Source organism: Salmo trutta, chromosome 38 (assembly GCF_901001165.1).
Source record: "Salmo trutta chromosome 38, fSalTru1.1, whole genome shotgun sequence".
Classification (NCBI taxonomy): domain Eukaryota; kingdom Metazoa; phylum Chordata; class Actinopteri; order Salmoniformes; family Salmonidae; genus Salmo; species Salmo trutta.
The window spans coordinates 11,307,899-11,328,850 of record NC_042994.1 but is presented as its reverse complement, the minus strand read 5'-3'; the positions used below and the strand labels follow the sequence as shown (position 1 = coordinate 11,328,850).

General features: G+C 44.7%; 1 protein-coding gene across 2 annotated transcripts in view; it reads right to left on the bottom strand.

The window, feature by feature from the left end:
- LOC115178182 (netrin-1) overlaps positions 1–20,952 on the bottom strand; it is a 91,652-nt gene that overhangs the window by 40,173 nt on the left and 30,527 nt on the right. For both annotated transcript variants that reach the window (XM_029739244.1, XM_029739245.1), the window contains exon 3: positions 1,401–1,589. In XM_029739244.1, the coding sequence (XP_029595104.1) occupies positions 1,401–1,589 (189 nt within the window). The remainder of the gene's footprint in view (positions 1–1,400; positions 1,590–20,952) is intronic.

Below are 20,952 nucleotides of genomic sequence, written 5' to 3'. Positions count from 1 at the left end.
AAGAATGGGATGGATGGATGTTTGGGTTAGGTTCCATGACTTTTGTTATTGGGACTTTTTTCATGCAGAAGGATGAATCATGCTGGATGTGGTGTTTGGATAAACCGGTTTACTCTCAATCGCTCTCTTTCTGTCAAATCTTTGAGAAATGTAACTTTATAGCAAATTCATGTTTTGCAGTTATGTGAAAATATGACATTGAACAGACACAAGCAAATAATCACAAACAATACAGGAAATAGACACTTATTCCACATTCATACTGTAGTGTTGATGTCAGGATAAATGAAGAAAGCAACATAAAAGTTGAAATACATGGACTTAGGCATCCCTCCTCCTGTGAATAGTGTCTATGGCTTATCTACGGGTTGAGCTGCACAGATGCACTTTTTTCTCAGACAGACAAGACGGCCTCTCTGTCAAACTGATTGATTAGTTTGTTTATTTACCTCCTCCATGAATAATGTGGGAAAACATGGAGCTCTAACTGTCAGCCAGAGGCTAATAGTTCCCTTTTATCCGCCCTTGGAAGGAAGCGCTCTATAGAGTGTGTGTGTGTGTGTGTGAATGCGGGGCACGTTCGAGGTGTCACCGGGCTTTGTTTGAACAGAACTTTAGCTCGCTGTTATCTTACCCTTCAGCTATAGGAGGTTTGAAAATGTATTCTTTCTTCTCCCTCTTTCTCTCTCTTTCTTTTTACCCTCTTCTCTCCCGAGGTGAAGGCCAAAAATGTCAGGAAACTGCGGCGTCCTTTACACCCTCCCACTGCCTGATGAACCCTGATGAGCACACGTGTGTAGAAGTGCCCCCCCCCCTCCTGTCGCCTCCTACCCATCCCAGAATTCCTCTCACTCATCTGACCAGCGCCTCGCCGGGGATCACTTCACACCTCTCCTGTTTGTTTTGCTTGCCCTGTCATCCCCCCATCCCTCGCTCCAAATGAAGCCAAATAACTCTGTGTCAGTGAGGAGACCCTCCCAAACCCCTACCTCATCACAGACTCCCGCTGACCCATCTCCACTGACAGAGCTGGACGGGGATAAGACAGGCCAGGAATGTATGGATCACTGTGTTTTTCAAATTCTCCTGATTCTGCCCTTAACTTTTGCATAGGAGATGTCCCACCCACATACCGTAGTGGTTCTCTCTAGGTTATCCTCTGACTTTGCAGTTAGTTATTCACCAGTCAACATGACTTGCTGGGTTATTAAATAAATAAATACAAATCACAATGTGCTGTTTTCAGATGAGGAGAATCTCTAAATGTACTCTATTTATGACATAAAGTGTAACTTTGGATAACAGTTGTGTATCATAGAGCTACATGTCACAATAGCAACAAGAGAGCCCCAGAGTTAACAGTCAGACCAGGACAGAAGCCCTCACCAGACCCCTCGTACCTTTGCAGGCTTTCCTGTGAGAGATGGTTTTGGACAGGTCTCTGTAGTAACCCTCCTTGCAGTAGTGACAGTGGCGTCCGGCCGTGTTGTGGCGACAGTTGAGACAGACTCCTCCGCTCTTCCTCCCAGACAGCTTGTACAGCTCCATGTTGAAACGGCATCGCCTGGCATGCAGGTTACAGTTACAGGCTGCAGAGACGGAAAGGAAGGGAGATATTGCATTTTTTAAACAACCTATATTGGCACATTTCAACTTATTTGCATAGCGAATTCAATGCCAAATCAACATTTAATTCCCCCCCCCAAAAAAAAAAACACTGCACAGAGGGAGAGAGAGAGAATAGAATAAACAGAAGAGAAGAAAAAAGAATAAAGGGAACAACAATGGGAAAATAAAAAAAGACATTCTTCAATTGAATTCCAAACTCTATAGATTACTGCACTGTATCTACACCGCCTCTGGATGCCCACACCCCGATTATCAGTCTGGTGCCTGACAACTGATAAAGCGTTGTGAATAATTACAGTATTCTGTACGTGTTTGTTTACCAGATATACAAATCCTACTTGACACCTGGGCCTGAGCAGATCAGCCCTCCCCAAGGTAAAATACTGTGAGAGTTTTAACTTCCCTGATAATGAGGTCACTGAGCTGAGTCAAATTGTTTCCGCTCTTTCTTGTTCTCTCTCTATCTCTCTTCCTCTCTCTCTCTCACTCTGCCCTCCCCTCTCTCAAGGTTATTCTCTCCTCCTAGCAGACTCTACCAGACAAGGTTTCAGTACAGTATTATCATTCCACACCAAATCCCCGGTCGTGTTTGCTGCTGGTTTACTAATGAATAAAAGTTGCTACGGCCGAGTTTAATTAGCCAGCTGATGTTTATTCATGACTCGTCGTTTGGCTTAACTTCATTAAACCCCCCGTCTGACTACACACACACACACACACACACACACACACACACACACACACACACACACACACACACACACACACACACACACACACACACACACACCAGTCCCGTCCGGGTCTCCATTCCTCTCCAATGATTTACCACAGGACACAATAGTTCCACTACAATGTACAGTACCAAATACTGCATCACCATGCCAATGCTACAGGAGGGGAGAGGGAGGGAACATGTGGACAGGGCTCCACCCTGACACATCTGCCCATGTTTTTCAGCCCACTCCCCCCCCGAAACACACATACTGTACACACACTCAAGTAGGCTACTTCCTGTTACCATGTGCCCATCACAATCTATGGAATAGAGTCGCTTCTCAGCTTGCACCAGTTAAAACAAAGATCCATTGAAGGGCTGTGGTGTTTTAGTCCAGACACTGTAATTAGTTCCTTCACACAAGTTATGTTAGAGACTGGAGAGGCGTCTCAGGGGGTCCACACACAGCTCAGTCCCTTATCTGTAGAGTCTGGTTTCCCAGCTCTCTACCGGACCCCAGGGATCCTTAATTAGGGCTATCCTCTGCTTGTTTTCTTCCCGCTCTGGGACTGTTGATTTTTAGTTGCCTGGGCTCACCCTGGACTTTAGCCCCCTCACCCTGGGCTTTAGCCCCCTCACCCTGGGCTTTAGCCCCCTCACCCCTCACTGCCTTAGAGGCATCACGGTGGAAAACTATCCATCTGCCTTGGGGGCATCGCATAGGAAACCTATCCTTCCCCTAACCCTCTGCCTGGAGGCCCGGGGATTTAGGGATTACTGGCAGAGAGAGTTAAGGCACGGACACACCGGTAGCGCTTACCGGCAGAGAGTACTTAGCACCTCTGTTCAGAGTGGCAGCCGTAATTTGCCATCCAATTCTACATGTAGAATCGCGCGAACACGTCGGCAGTCACACGCCCACAGTGTGTTTTTAGGGGTGGTCCCTAAAACACTACGCCTGAACAAACCGCAGATGGATACTCGGCGCGGTGTGTCCGCTCCCTCAGGCTGCCAGATCACTGCTCAGACTGCCTCAGGCAGCTCTATAGTTACACTACCCAGACTCCTTCACTCCCTGTCTAATGGTGGGAGCAGGGATTACAACAACGGGGCAATACGCATTCATTCTCTCCACCTTTACAAGAACAGAGATATGCTACAGGGCATGTTGGCTATTATACAGTATGCAACTGGGATGCAAAAGTGTAATACGCTTCAGTAATTGGTTCCAATTGCGACCAAATCGAAAAGAGAAAAACACAACTTCTGGTTCTTAGAACCTTAAACCTGCATCACAGTAGCCCAACCAGAGTCAGACTTCTTGTCTTCAGTTAAATCCTCCTGGGGTTAAGAGGGGTTTCCAGCAATGCATTGCACCGTGCTTTCAATGCACTGAGAAAGAAATGCTACATGACATTTAACCGAGCAACATCAAGGTGTTTTATGAGTACAAACTGTTTCCTTTTCTGCTAGATTTAATGGAAAACAATTGAAGATAAAAGCTGATGTGCCGCTTGCTTGTCTGGTATTGGCTTATCGCGTTTCCTGCAATGTTGTGATGTCATTCAGGCTTCATTCAACCCTTATCCATTCATTCATGTGGAGTTCCCCCTTTCATGAGTTCAACCAAATAATCATCTTGCTTTGTCTTGGTGGTAACTATGGCGATACAGCCGCTCGTCATTGAATACCTGTTATACTTGTGTTTTTTTTTCTATATTTCAGCGCTCTGAAGACAAGACCCATGTTGTTTCAACACCTGCATTGACCTGGGACATTCTCTGTGCTGAGGTTTCACAGCAGCAGCTCTTCCTGACAGGCCTCATCTGAAGTTGAGACACCTTCACAGTCACAGAGGTCTAGAGGAGGCTGGAGAGCAACCCCCACTGGTGCTGTTAAACACACACACACGCCGCGCAGACACACACTTCTACGGTGGGATTCCTGTGATGAGACCCCAGCCAAATGAGAGAAAGAGAACAATTGTGTTGCGCTACTTTCAACACAGATGCACACAAACAGAAATATGCTGGGCACACCTGCTCCTCGGGCCAGGCAGGATTCAGGGTGGCTGCCCTTCAACAGAGAAACACACAAAAGCTGCAGGCGCCTCGCTCCTGCCAGACCTTTCAGCGCACACACCTATACGACCATGAGACTCCAATGCACCTCAACACGCACACACACGCACACACACGCACACACACACACACACGCACACACACGCACACACACATGCACACACACACACACGCACACACACGCACACACACACACACACGCACGCACACACATGCACACACACGCACGCACATGCACACACACACACACGAATGCCTGGCACGTACTGTGTGTTTTGAAGTGCATTCTCTCTCCCCCATTTACCAACTGTACAGCCTATCATTGTAAATAAGAATTTGTTCTTAACTGACTTGCCTAGTTAAATAAAGGTTAAATAAATGAATAAAATACACGTTTTGTCTTCAGGGCATGAGAACACATTTTTTACTATTACGAAAGCGAGGTGATAACTGAAAATATTCAACGAGGACACATGAAAAAATGATTTACAGTGCAATTACTACTTGTTTTGTTTCATATAAATGAAACATACTGTACATTTAATGTAAGATTGAATCTGGAAGTTAAAAATTAGACCGGGAAGCAAAAGTGTGGTAATTTTCAAACCCCATGGGGCTTTCAACTCTAACCCTTCAGGTTGGGTTGCCGTGGCAACCCACCACTACTTAATGACCCACAGGTAGTAAAATGTGTTAACTGATCCCTTTAAGCACATATAATTGAGTTAGCCGGATCAAGCTAAGCTAAGTCCTCCTAATGACCCTCACACCTACTGTAAAGGGGACCCTTAATCCCCCAAATAAGTTAAATTATTATTTTTTTAAGTAATTTGATTTATAACACCTAAGAAAAAATATCAGAAAGAAAAATACTGTGGTATTTGCGGGCAATATAAAATGAGGCCTAGGCCTAGCAGTTGTTACTGTTTCTCGCACATCCTGAGAAACACCCCACATTGGACCACCAGAGAGAGTTGGATCTAAAGAGAGTGTGTTTGTGTGTGTGTTACAAAATTGGCAGATGTTCGCTCCGAACAGTCCCCAGGCTCTTGGACTGACCCCATTGCTATCACTAACACACAGCCCTGCTTCCTCATTTTCCTAATTAACGAGGAAGTTTGACCCTGGGAGTCAAGCTGAAGTTGCGATATGTTCCACTCGACAACTATTGGTCTAGTTTCATATAGCGATGGATTCGTTCAGAAAACTGACTGCTAAGAAGAACTTCGTTACTGAATACATTTATATACGTCTAAACTTAATTGGAGCCATATAAAACCTTAATTAGAGCCTGACCACCCACTCTGCAAGACGTTGTCAAAAATGTTCATCTCACTGTCCGTCCGCCCAACCACCCGTCCAGCCGTTGTAACATTCAGGGGTCACGGACTGACCTGAGTCCTGTCATCGATATTCCACAAACACCACGTATCCCGTCTCCCAGCCGCCTCAACCCTTCACTATCCACCTAAACCAGAGGGAATAGCAACACCCAACACCAGAGTGTCAGCAGGGGAGCAGGGGAGCAGGGGTGCAGGGGAGCAGGGGTAGGGAACAGGAGGCTCTTGCTATTCTGCCCCTACGTTTAAAACAAACAGGCCGGGAAGCCCGGACACACACAGTTTACTTTTAATCCTACGGGCGCCCCTGAAAGTAATCAGATTAGACCCAGAAATCCCCTGAAGACAAAATGAGAAAATATTGTGTGTCCCTACTTCGGCGATTGTTTTGGTTTTTCGAGCGGTTTCGGCGGCGAAGGGGAGAAGGGAGGTGTGTGTGTTTATGTTGTCCATGTGTGGAGGAGTTGATGAATTCTGCTTGTTACATCAGCAGCAGAACGTCCCAGTATGACAGCACATTACAGACATTTTTAGAACGCAAGGCATGACACAACACTGAGCACCAAATGTGTCTCAGAATGACATCGTATGACTTTTAACCAGAGCCCCTCGGGTCACAAAGAAGTGCACTGTTAGGGTCAACAGTTCAATGCCCTCTACCCCGCTAACCTATAGACAGCACGCTTAGGACTGGTCTATATCTGGAGACTGAAGGAAACATTACATTAGAGACGCGCCAGCAGCAGTTGAGAGGGAGTTGTGCTCCATACAGCCGAAAGTAAGAAGATCACATAATTGACGTACAGCCAGGAGATCCCCACCTCAGACTAGATTCATTCTAGAGCTCTAATCCACTCTACAAGTGGGTATAAACGGACACATGACTGTACTCTATGGTACACCTTCAGCCGTGCCAGACCAACACGCACACACACTCTAATGTACACACACGCGAACGCGCGCACACACACACACACACACACTACCGCTTTAGATTCCTTGCGCAATGTAAAGCCTTACGTACGGGGGTATAATGATATCGTCTGTGATTTTGAAATCTTTCCCATCTCCTCATACTTCAGCCGTAACGCCTTGCATTATAGTTAAAGTGCACCAGTCGCAAACAATCATTTTGATTCACACATCCGCAACTGGCAGCAGCCTCTTAGGCTATTGGCAGACAGCCAGATTCACTCAATGTTGACACTTTCCTTGGCTTTGATTTAAAAAAAAACGTGGTGTTTATGACAGTTAGCTAGGCCGACTTCCCGCAGCTCTTGTAGCCAGGACAATATTGAATATATCAGGACAGAGGACCACACCGACGCTGTACTATGTGTATAATTCACATGTCCTGGAATTCCAATCTCTCTTATAAAGAAATAATAGTTTCTCGCGAACAAAATTACAGTTTTTTGCTAAACAACCCAACAGCATCTTACTTTCTCAAAGCCCATAATAACAGCAGGAACACTCAAACACACACACACAAAGCATCAAGTGATCTGAGAGAGAGAGAAGGGAAATATTTACGGCAACTCTGTAGCTATGCCCTATGTATCATACTCACTCAGATATCAACTAATAAATCTGACGCATTAAACTTCATGACAACAGTTACAGAAATTGCTTCATGTTACCACAGTCATTTATTCGTTGTGTGTTATTTTTTCTTTTACATTGGAACAATATCGTTTTGTTGTCTGGTTTATTTGTTGATTCAGACACTGCCATGGTAAAGGCTGGGCATTAGGTCATTCCAGAGCTGGGAATTCTCAAATAAATCAAATGTATTCAGAGAGTTTAATGGGTGACATCATACTTATATGCCTAACAATGCATGTTTTGAGACGTTTCCTTTGGATCAAATTATAGCATCAAGTCAATGTGGTTTAAACGGGCCTGAAAACTACAAACGATGCATCATATACAGATGAAAGAGCAGTCTGGTGATGTTTAGTAGACATCTAATAACTGCCAATCAATTCAACAACAACAAAATGTAACAGCTGACATTCTGTTTACCTTCGATCAAATGAGGGAGCTTTATTGAGTCAGATTAAATGCGCTATTCAATCATATCCACTTTAGCCAGCATCCGCATTAACGGTGGTTTTGGCGGTGTTGGAGGTGGAACTGCGTTAGAGCTGTCAAATCCACAAGCGACTCCTGGTATTATACTTAAAGCGGACCTTGCCATTGGCTGCACGGAGTCGCATTAGGACAAATCCCATGCAGCCTTGTTTACAAGTTCGAACACTGGAATGTGAGATGTAATCTACACCTCGATTAGGCTGACAGAAATCCTCATTATTTCGTTGAATTCATTTAAATTTGATCTTTATTATTTCTACATAGCCTACACTTTGTTGTTCTGAACTTCTACACGAGCGGATCGGTTCTGTGGCTTCCTGACAATGATCAAGAGCAGCTGCTCACCAATTTGACAACTCCAATGTAGTTACAACTCCGACAGCACCAAGACATCAGCTATGCAGGTTCCAAGTGGAAAAAGCATCTACTTTCTTTTCCCCCAATAGAAATAACAGCATTCTCCGTGCACTGTAAATTATACATTGATAAGAGCTAAGTAAATGAGTAATCAGCTTGGAGAAGGGGATTGTAAATACACATAGCAATAGTTTTAGATGATTTTTTGAGTCATTATGGAACTCAGACCACACATAGCAGGATAAAGCTGGAGCCTGGAGCACGGTTCACCACGACTGGACCGTTGGCATTACAGTTCCATGATTAGTGAGGATTAGAGTAGATTTCTAGGTCTACTGTTGAACCCTTATTGAAGAAAAATGGTCAACCTTCCTGTATTTCACGGATTGAACTTGAATATGATAACTTTCAGGATGAATCAAATCACAGTATTTTTGATGTATCAATATATTTGGTGCGTAAAGGCTCTCCGAACCAGTTTTTTTATGATTTATACATACTTTCCCAATCCTAAAATGTGTCTAAATAATCTACAAAACCAGAGTATTTTTAAATCTACCAGTTGGTGCTGCAACATATATTCATTGTTTTGGTTTTTATGCATTAAATGACCTGGTATGATGGCGCATTGATAAGTTATACAGTTTAAAGTCATTATTTTTGCGTTTAAAGTAACTGCCCAGTGTTTTCAGGATTCAATGAAATATTACCTGTAATTAATTACAATAGGAGTTCAATTGTTTTCCTTCCAAAAAAATTGTAATTAGGTATGTTAAAAAGCATATTTTCTGTGTTTGAATGGTGTGGGCGTACCCCAACGGCAAAATGGTGTGGGCGTATACCGGTCATAAAAAAAAATGTCATGAGTAGACCACTGATTGGCCAGCTCTACTTATCCTTCCACTTATACTGTGTTTTCAAAATACCCCTCCATATATATACCCCTCAAAATATCCCTCAAGAGAAGCATAATAAGTCATGTCAAACTCTGTAGAATTGCAGGAAATGCATTTTAAAATGTAAAAAATACATCTGACACCACAATTTCGCCCTTGGCGTAGGAAAGGCGCGTGTAGGAAAGATGTGCCTAGGAAAGGCGTACATTTCCTAAGTCGGAATCGGGCCCTTAGTGAACAGCGTCAACATACAATAGAAATATGAAATCACAGGTCAAGTGTCAAACCGTGCCCCTGTATTTAAAAGCTGTATACCTCTTACATATACTACTGGAGCAGTCAGAGAGGCACATTCCTTAAGACGTTCATTCAATTAAATGTCTCTCTCATTAAATAAAACTCCAGCTATTCTCCTATGCCTTCTTCCTTTTGTTCTCCTCTCCAGTCCAGACTGTTTCATTATCATCCGGCATGCGTCAACCATTTGTGATATTTTGCACAATGCCAGCTGTTATTTTGGACGGGACGGGAAAAGAACACAACAACTTGGGTTGAAGCCACGGAGATGATGATGATTCATTTTACAAGTTACCGGAATGTTCCAGGATTGCTTTGATGGTTTGACGGAAATCTAAACTTTTTTAATTGGAAAAAGAAAAAAGGTCTGATTTGAAACTACAGTATCACCTTGGCGTGACATAAACAAATAAAACATTAGAGAGAGAACGCGTACCAGGAAGAAACATATTAAGATGACGGTTCTTTGATCATCTTAACCAGAGTGGACAAGGCCCCACAATAACAAACTCTGATTTCAGATCAGTTTCCAGGTGGGGAATGAAGGGAATGGAGTCAGCGATACGCTACTAATGAAACACACATTTAACATAGCGGCAGCTTTCGTTTGTCTGAATGCATGGCCGGAAGAGAAGGATTTATGTCATTCCCGTTCAGACAAACACCTGTATCTGAATTGATGTGTAAGAACATAAACGCTCCGTATTTAATTGAAGACAACTGTCTGTATTGTCAAACAGGACCCTGTCGACTGCATGGTCACTCTCTCTCTACAGAGATTACAGTGGATGCTCAGTCAAAACAAACAAATGCGCTTTGCACAAGTTGTTCCATTCTTGCATGTGTGACACAATGTGAAATCATATCCCCAAAATGTGATTGCATATTTTCATGAAATATTGATTGAGAGCGATCTGATTGAAAAATGTGTACCTGTTGTTCCTTTAATTGGCAATCATCAGCACAGCACAAGATAGTCTTGGCAAGTTTGTAACAGTTTCCCCTTCAGACCTGTTTCAGGTCCATCCTCCAAGTGTATTCTAGAGTTGTAGGTCTTTCTAGGGTTGTAGATCTTTCTAGGCTTGTAGATCTTTCTAGGGTTGTAGATCTTTCTAGGCTTGTAGATCTGTGTGAGGAGAAAAGGGAGAGGCATGGGCCTGATTTCTGGAGGTGTGAGGCAGAGGAAGAGGGGGTCAGTTTGTGGGTGTGGAGGGGTCACTCTGCCAGAGAGGCAGCGCAGGACCTCCCTGAAACTTCCCTGGGATGGAGAGGACGGAGAGGGAGAGGATGGCGGGAAAGGGGGGTGGGGTCCTTACAGCCTGCTGAGATTCTATCAGGCTAATTTAATTCCTTTATCGCTGCCAATTAGCAGTATCACTTCTGCTCCCAGAGGGCTCTTGCCCCTTCTCTCTCTCTCTCTCGCTCCCTCTCTCTCTACCCCTTCTCTCTCAATCTCTAATGACCAACTCTGGATCTCATGGCTCTGTCACAGGAATGGCATGTTTCACATGCACACATTTTAATGACTCGTCTCTGGCACATAAAATATGATTTTTATCAGTCTGTTGCTTGTTAAATTTCAGGCTCCACTTAATTAAAGAGACGTGGGTTGTGTCCAAATGGCCCCCTTTTTCCTATTTAGTGCACTACTTTTTTACCAAGGCCCATAGGGCTCTGGTCAAAAGTAGTACACTATATAGGGAACAGGGTGCCATTTGGGACGTAGCCTTGTGCAATTGAGTTCTGGGCTGTATATTCATCAGTGTTTTAAGCCTCCTGTGGTTGTGATGAAATATGTACTGGTCTAGCCGTGGGACTGAAATCTGAATTTAACTGTTTTCAAATGGACAGGATTTTTTACGAACCAAACAGGCTTTCCCCAACTGTGTAACCTTTTTTATATCAGTCAAGCTGTTATGGGTTTGTGTCTAATTTCAGAATTTAACTCCGCAGCCACTGGCTTTGGATGTTACTTACACATTTGCATTCTCATATCGTCAATTTTCCTCCTTCAAATTAGTCAATTCCCCTCGCAGACAGACAGGAATAGCCTGAGCTCCTGTGTTTCTGTTCTGTCTGTCAGTTGGCTAATAAAACATATTCCGCCGCAATGAAGAGCTGTGAGAAAGCAGGGTGCTCTGCTGCAGGGGGAATCCTAATGAAGCCAGGGTTCTAAGGCTAAGGTTAATGCTAAGCAGAGGGGATTTGGGACTGGAGGAGAATAAACATTAGCTGCAGATCAGGATTCTCCATCTCAGCATTCCCTCTGTTTCAACCAGTGGAATGTCTAGTCTAGTGGATTGCCTATGGGTCCAAAATTAAGATTATCCAACTTTCTATTTGACAGTTGTACTGCAACAATGTTCTTTCTGAAGACTGAGGGCCCATGGTGACTGTAGAGTACAGTTGAAATATCTTATGATACTATACTGTACCTCTGGGTAGAAGTTACAGATATAAAATCATCAAATTGTAACTTTGGGGCAAACATTAAAGAAGAAAAGCCCTGATCTTCCTTCAGTCAGTGTAACTTTATCCCACTGGTGTACTGTATGCTCCAGGATGTAAACAACATTTCCCATATGTGTCCTCTCCACCCTTTCTGACTCTTACCAGTCCCTATATGTTCGTCAGGACATTGGGTCACACTTCCACCACCATTTCGTCATCAGCAACCTGATGTAGCAGAAATCACTCACCCTAAGCAGCCCAGATAAGGAAGCTTCCATGGGGGCAGATAGTCCCACCGCATGGGGACTAATCAGGCCTGTTGCTCTCGCCACACTGAGGGGCCAACAACAAAGGGGCCCCAATGGCCTCCTATTTCCACGCATTAGCGCCCATTTAATGTCCGGCCTGCCTTCTCGTTAAGGAGCCCTGGTGTGACCCCGGGCCCCTACACACTCTCCAGGCCCCCGGGGCCACTCTGGCACTTCCACCTCATGTTGGGAGCCTATAATAGGGCTAGTTTGTAAAGGGGCCGGCCTCTGATCTGAGGTGCATCAATTTGCTGAGTAAGCAAGGCTTCTATTGTCTGGTTGTGTGTGGAGAGAGATGTCGTGTGTGTGTGTGTGTGTGTGTGTGTGTGTGTGGTGTGTGTGTGTGTGTGTGTGTGTGTGTGTGTGTGTGTGTGTGTGTGTGTGTGTGGAGAGAGGTGTGTGTGTGTGTGTGTGTGTGTGTGTGTATACAGTATCTAAGCATCTGTGAGTGTTAGTGTTTCTGTGTCTATTCTCAATTGTGTGTTTGGATGAGTAATTACTAAATAAAGCCGCCGTTGCCTGGAAAAGATCTTCCCTCCACTTCTTTAGTAAAACAACGACATACCAACACCCAGAGAACGCTAAAGGCTTGAGGCTGTCGATCCTGACGGTGCGTTGTGTGTAAACTAAGCCATAAAAATGCCATGGGGGAAATCTGACGTGGACAGGCCCCATTCAGGCCGTGGCAGTGAAAGCCCTTTAGGGGTGAATAAAGAATACAATAAGGGCTGTCAGGCCTCCCATAGACCCCCAATAAACAATACCCACAAAGACCCAGCCGTCTTAATAGCGTGAGGGACTGATACCCATCGGGGACGCAGTGCTGGACTGGAGGAGCATCCATCCACTTGCACTGTCAGTCACAACTCCGACCACTGTGTCAAGGGTGGGATCCGATTAGGTTCCTGTAGCTAAGAACTCCCGTGAGTGAATTTGATTGGTAGACAGCATGAGGACACAGCGCTGGAGCACCCACTGTCCCTATCGCCCTCCGATGTCAGCGGTGGGATCCGCAAAGCCTGGTTTAACCAGACTGAGCGCTGTATTCACCATGAGTTAAACCAGGATATTGTAGCCAAAAACTCCACGAGTAACCAGGCTAGTGGTCGGTTACTGTAGCCAAGAGCTCCACAAATAAATGAATCTGATTGGTCAATGGCACAGGGAAATGTGTTGAACACAATACAGATATTGAGAATAACTGGATTTATAGCTTTCAGTGAGGGCAAACCAAAATCTCTGCTTTCACTTATGAAGCAGTTGGGTTTTATTTTATTGAACGGTAAGAGAGGGGAGCATTGGGGACTAGAAATTGATTTTATTTAACTGTTGGCGCATTGGAGCAGTGTTTCCTTTTTCACAGTCAACTCCGGACAGAGAATCGCTGTGCTGAGATTCGTGCTTCCTTTTGCCAGACCAAAGTTTATCTGATAACCTCAAGGTGAACTATGGGTACTGTGGTAAATCTTTGGATAAATTCTGCCCTTTATCTGATCCTGATCAAACTGAACCAAGACCTCATCACATCGACGGGAAGTCGGGAACCAAACTGTGTAAAACAATTTCTCCTTCGCAACTCCGGTGCAAGTCCCGGCGTCGACACGACCTTCAGAACCAATGATAATACTGTTCCACTCTGTTTTCCACAGTCGGACAACCAGCCGTATTACTTAACAGTGTGTCTTCCCCACCTAGCCAAGCACTGGACATCCACAAACAGCTCTTGGACTACACGGAGCCAACATAGATCGGAAAGATGCGAGACGGATCTCTGTAAACAACGGCTCCCTCCCATCTGCCTTCTCTTGTCAAATATCACCTGCAGTCTATTTGGGCTGCGTTGCTTTGGTTTCTATGAGACCGATTCAAAGGGATTTTCTGATCTCATATTTTGGCAGGCTCTTTTCCCCTTGCCTGAGGGCCTGGCTGAGAAGGCCAAGTTGTCAACTAAGACACTGAGACGGCGGGCTTACGGCGCTATGCTAACTAAACCAACACTTATCATAACTGCGGTTTACACTAATCCAGCAGAGTCTGCAATTAAGGTGGGCCTACACACACAAACACACAAGGCCTGCGTCTCCAAATGAAGATATTAACCTGTCATATTAGTCACAAAACAGAGGTGACAGGCAGTTTCTGTTACAGCGATGACTGGCTGGATTTTCAGGGAAAATATAAAATAAAACCGTGTTTGAAGATGAATGGGGTTAGTGTTAGCAAGGCCCTTCAGGCAGGGAAAGGTAGGGTATGTTTCCTGTCTTGTCTCCTCAGATTCTGATTGGAAGAGACAGACATGTGGGGATATCCCCTCTAACACCATCTCTGTGACACGTTAAGTAATGAACATGGCCCGAACAATGCATAGTTTCACACCAATTTTTTGGGGGGGTCCTTTCATTTTTTGTTCATATGTTGAAAGATGGTGGAGAGGGGTTTGTCGTTCGCTAAGGCTGGCTCTTCGCATATTGGACTATTGGGAAAAAAATCTTAGTCAGCAGACGAACCATGGATGAGAGACGGCTAGTAATGTCTTTTTGGTTGGCTAATTGGGTTATGCTTGGTTTTATGGTGTCGTAAAATGCACTTGTTGTGAGTCACTCTGGTTTGGAGTGTTATGCAAAATCACTAACAAGTGATCCAAATACTGTAGGTTAGTAACAGAATGTCCCCAAAGTCTTTAGTCTACAAATCACCTCTTGAGGTAATGCATGTATAACTATAGGACTGTTCAGTTTAATCAAGTAAAGCAACCACTTCCAATGGCCTCCTTGGGAGTTTTCAGATCCATAAATCATAACACATAGCATGTCGAATAATTGCCTTGTTTCTCACTATCTGGCCCAGAGTGATGTCACGTATATCGTAAATCCTTACTTGAATGTACGATTCATTGACAATGAGGGACTTCTTTAGCGATCAGGGACCTAGAACAAGCATGCACGATAATACCATTACTGTATGATCACAGCCAAGGGGAAGTGAATGGGTGATGAATGAATGTATACTCTCTTAGAAAAAATATGCTATCTAGAACCTAAAAGGGTTCTTTGGCTGGCCCAATAGAGGAACCCTTTGAAAAGCCCTTTTTGGTTCCAGGTAAAACCCTATTGGGTTCCATGTAGAATCCTTTCCCCAGTGGGTTCTACCTGGAACCAAAAAGGGTTCTCTTATGGGGACAGCCAAAGAACCCTTTTTTCTAAGAGTGTAGGAGTAAAGTAATATCGTAAAACCCTCTCTAGTCTAATCTCTTCGCTCTATTCAATAAACCAGCTCCACTTCTCTCCTAGCCTCATTAGTGATTATAGCACTAGGGCCCATTGTCACCAGGTGCGTGAACTTTAACCTTTTCGCGCTACCCCCACGACCCTCTGGGTCTTCTACCACCGCAGAAATGTGGCGTGACGCTTCTCGGGGGACCGAGGAGAACCGGGGGCTTTCCTTCCCTGCCTCGCTGCCTGCTGCAGATGTCGTTAGCATGTGTCACCTCTCGCCGATTTACCGCCGTCCACGCTCTGGCCTTAACAAGCTTTCACGCTGCTTTATTGGAACGCAAGTCCACCGCAACAGATTTTGTTTGAAATAAAAAGGCATGAAAATGACTTCAGTTTGGGCAAAAGGGGAGGAGAGGAGAGGTGGTGGTGTGGTGGAGAAGAAGAAGAGAAGTGCCAGATAAAGAGGGGGAGGGAAGGAGGAGGGAAAGGGTGTAGAATCTAGTTTTCTGCTATAGGCTATGCTCTGCATGCTGACTGCTTTCTCTTTCCCTGCAAACTAAACACTTGTCCTTTCCCTATCCCACTGAGTGTGTGTTAAGTTACCTCTCCTTTCACAGAGCATTCAGGTCTGGGATATTTAACTTGCCTGATCTTTTCTAGCTCTTTTAACAATCAGTCAATTAGTGCAAAGAGTCTCGGGGGGCTGATCGCAGCACAGGGTGCAATAAAAAACATGGTTAAACCAACTCAATGGCCCTGGATGGTGGCTGTGAACAGAAGAGTTGGCTCTCGATGGTAACCTAACTTGGGAAGCATTCAATGAACATAAATGTGTTTAGGAGGAAATTCGATTTCATTGAAATGACTTGTGCCAAAGTTATCAACCCCCTGATTCAGCTGTTAAACTATGCCTGTTTTTCCAGTATTTTGGATGCACTAATGCCCTTACACAAACTGTAGATTCCAATGCATTTGGACAATTGAGTTAGGAACAACTACTTTCATAACAACAATATGCTGATATTACATCAACATCCCTCTGTAAACTGGCCTACATGAGATTTGTCAAAATATCCATCTCCATCTCTCTTTCTCACACACAGAAGCACGCACGCTTGCACACACACACACGCACACACAGAGACACCCCCCCCCTCCCCCACACACACAGATCTCATGAGTTACAGGTTCTGTGTGTGTAGAACTGTGCTCGCAGCATCTGGACTCAGCCTCAGCCACAGTGTAAATAGAGAGACACTGGGGCTGTCAGAGCGCTGCGGTCGGGGAGGCATTTGCACTGTCTCAGCTCAGACACTTTGTAAGATAAAAACCCAACCTGTAGCTACTAAACATCGTGCCTGTTCTGTGAGCCTGTTCTCCTGGGCCTCCGGGGCAGACTTCTTCACACGCATGCAGACTTCTTCGCTCATTGAAATGAGGGATGAGGGAGGGGGAGAAGGTTTTAGGAGGAGGGGAGCGTATTTGACTCCCTGCCACACATCTAGTGCCGTCTCTCCTATTGAGAAGTGGGGCCTAGCAGGAAGCGGCGAAACCGTAAATTAGGAGCCTGCGGCGCTCCTCAGCCTTCCCTTGGACACGTTTATTGTTCTTTTCTCCCCACCTCTCTCTCGTCCCTCTCTTGTTTGTAGAATGACGCCACTCTCGCCCAAATTCCACAACGTTTTACATTTTTTCGGTTTGTGTTTTAGGATTGTGTGTGTGTCTCTCCACAGTACGACTGTGTGGAGGAATTCACTTCTCGCCATGGCCCGTCTTTCTCCACCCCTGTTTGAAGCCTTCAAAGCCTCAGCGTGGATGCTTAGGGGCGGCTAATAGGGTGTGAAGCCAGCGCTTCTGCCCCGGCTCAGGCGTTGTTCTTGGACGGGGCAGCGGAGAGAGAGAGCACAGTGTGGAAGATGAGCTCACACTGAGACAAGCTCTGCCAGGTCGAGGCCAGCTAGCCAGAGAAACTCACATCAGGACACTAATACGGAACGGTAATGTTCTCGAGTCAAATACAGTGATGAAATGATGATGATGTTGTTCCACTGTTTAAGTGAGAAGGGATGGTCATAATGATTTTGTAATGGGCCTGGACCCCTCCACAAATGGGCATACACAAACCATATTACAGTAGCATATTTTAGATCTTAACAAAGTCTACAGTACATATTTCATGAATAGGTTTGCTGGATGATTCTTATAATAAATCATGGTACATCAATCAATACATCTGCCAAAACCCAGATAAAAAAAAGCTTTCTAGGACCAGGTAGAGGTCTTTTCAGGGCCTGATAAAAAAACATATCATAGCTTTCTTGGACCAGGTAGAGGTCTTTTCAGGGCCTGTGTAGCCTAACACTCAAGCTATAGAAGAACAAGTCGCTTACTGCAACACTGGAGGAGAAACACAATGGCGTGACACAATGCCTTGTTATTCTACAAGTATTGCACAAGCACTCCAAATGATAAAGAGAGAAGACCAATGACTTAGACATATTTCCGAGGGGTTGCTTATTATTGTGTTAAAAATGGAAACCAGCAGATATCCATATCCAATGACAACAATGGATGGTTATATTTTTTGTTCAAGTGTAACTACACCAGCTGGTTCTGTCCAAGCAGATTGTTTCTGACACTGATGGAGCAGACATGTTGTTTCTGAACCGGCTCCCAGAACCGCAGTTACCACAGAACACTGCCATGTCATAATGCCTCTTGCACAGTACCCACGCCCTACCCCTCACCCCACTGGAATTCTGGGAAACCCATAGCACACACCAACCATTGGATCACTCTAACTCTAATTGCAGCTTTGGAACAGTAGTTCTTGGAGTTTGTTTCCCCAAACTTTACTTTGAACGAAATTACAGCTTCAGGTCTCCGTAACCGATTCTGACACTTCTGACTTGCGGAGGAAGGATACAGGGGGGGAGTTGAGATGGGGGTAAATAGCCCCTCAGATTCTGAAACCTAGAAACCCCAAACCTTGTTGTAATTAACTCATCAGGAGTAGGTCAATTAGGGAACCTGGGCTGGGATTTGCAGAGCAGAGTTTGCGGAGACGTTGAGAGTTTGTTTTTCGAAGTGTTGCGCAACAATGTCCAGATTCACAAATGGTAATGTCACAATGGAGGAAGTCCTACATTACCACCAAATAATGATTACAAGCTCAGCAAGGCTCTCTAATTGCTGAAACAGAACCGTTTGGAACCTGAGGTGGCCTTGTGCACACACAAAAAAAAGGCCCAAGGTTCCAAAAAAAGTCCAACTTTGTGGAAAGAAAAGCAAACGGGCCGAGAAGTAATTGCTGCATTGTTTGAGTGGAAATGCTGAGGAGTCAGAACAGTTCATGATTTGAGGATTTTGGTCCCCCAGATCAGAAGAGTGGGGGAAACAGTTATTTTTAAATGTCTCATTTCAAAGTGTGATTTATTCAGATGAAAGACAAGGCTGGGGTAAAAGTTCATCTCTGATGACAACCTTTGGGGTGGAAGGCTTTTCCTGTAGAAGGGAGCTGATGAACGATGTAGGCTACAGAGGCAACAGAGCGGCTACACTGTGATCAAATGTTTTTTCCCCAACCAAAAATGAGTGTTAAAGTACTGTATTGAATCTGGTAGAAAGTTGGAATGGCGATACATGGCGACTGAGTGACGGTTCATCAAAGGAAGTCTCTGCAGTCACTGCGATCCAAGGTGTGATTCAACCCTTAGGTCTTCATTGGGTAACTTTGATGTTCAGCACCTGCTCAAAGCCAATGGATGTGCGGATCATACAGTATGTTTCTGTCCTTTCTTATAAAGAGTATCTGAAGGAAATTATCTGAAGTGAAATGTGTTTATTTGACCAGAACAGAACAAGGAAGTGACAGAGTGGATAGATTCTCTCAAAAGGATAAAATATTAACAGTATCTTGAAACAGAACAGAACTCCAAAAACATCCTGTTCCTGTCAGATAGCTTATGACACGCCCCAGAATTTACCTATAGGATTTCCATTGGCTCCCTGTTACCACTCCTGTGGCCTGTTTGGCCGCTGAGCACTAGTTCAGAGCCATCCAACCAAATGAAAATGGTTGTGTAATTTATGTCAAGAATAATATTACCTTAAATGTTCTATTGATTCTGTAGATATGCGGTTTTATTTTCTCTGGCCGGGGACTCGCGGTTTGAAACCGATTGTGTTCGTTGGGCCAGGAAAATGAACCATAATTATTGTCAATGGACCACTTAAACATAATCTATTGAAAATGACTTTGGATTAATTCTCTGACATCCTGGGGTGTTTTTGTCCCAATGTGCAGCTGATATACTGAGCAGTGAAAACTAGGTGCTTTAACCAATCTAGGCTATTTGGTATAAAAAACAAAAGATGCATTTTAGATAAGCGTGTCAATAAAAAAAAGGAGACTGACAGGATCAGTCTCCTGTCAACATTTGTCTATTGTCATACAGGGGGAGTGACCAATCTGAACAGGCCAGAAAAAAAAGGTAATTTCTGACTAAGGTCAAAGAGCCACGGTGCAGAGGTGCAGCCCGAACACTTACCGCGACTGTTATTCTATTTCTTAATCCAACTCCATTCTGTTTCTGTCACTGTTTGTTATTGGGGCTCTGAGCTCACTTCAATTTCCCGCCCGTCGCCTTGACAACACCTCCCCTTCGCGGAAACCAGATAATGTATCTCGTGGAAACGTGTCTCGCTTCGTCCCCAGATAAATAAACGGTCGTCGACGAGGAGCCCCTGACGCCACAGGGCCGCGATATCAAGGGATGGTGTCACGATCCTTCTCAAGCATCCTCTCTCTCTCTCTCTCTTTGACACCTAACAATGACCACATATACACAGTACCTCAATATCTCACAACACCCCAAGAGGCCAGGGCAAGACGGGAGGGAGTTAAGGCCCCTGTACTGTAACGGTCAAGGTCAGAATGGCTACTGTTGCAGCTCCTATATGCCACAACCACAGTACTCTACCACATGAGTAAAAAAAAGGAGTTCTGGGTTGGGAGTGAGCCGCCCAGCCGCCCAGCCGCCCACCCACTGCTATACGACCGGCCCAGCTCCATCCCTCTCTCTCCTCAGAGACGATGGGAGACAGGAACACGGGCTCTTATGGATCATCCCTCATCCCTACCCCGGCTTTCATCTCCGGCCAGCGCCCTGTCCTCCTAGCAGCCTCCGGGAGAAAATATGAGGAGTCCTTGGAAAAATGAAAAAACAGAGGGGAACATTCCCGAATACCAATGATCTTAGAGGCGGAAAGAAGGGAGTTTATTCCTCCTGTTCCTGCTGCTTTAGATGTAGCCTACCTCTGGATATCTACTGGATATGTAGCGGAAGGAGGGAATTGTTAGATTACTTGTTAGATATTACCGCCCTGTCGGAACTAGAAGCACAAGCATTTCGCTACACTCGCATTAACATCTGCTAACCATATGTATGTGACCAATAAGATTTGACTTGATTTATTGAGATTCTGGATTCATGTAGAGGGGGAGGACCATGATTGAGACCAAGGCCAAGATTCAAACAAACACAAATTAAAGACCTGTGCACTC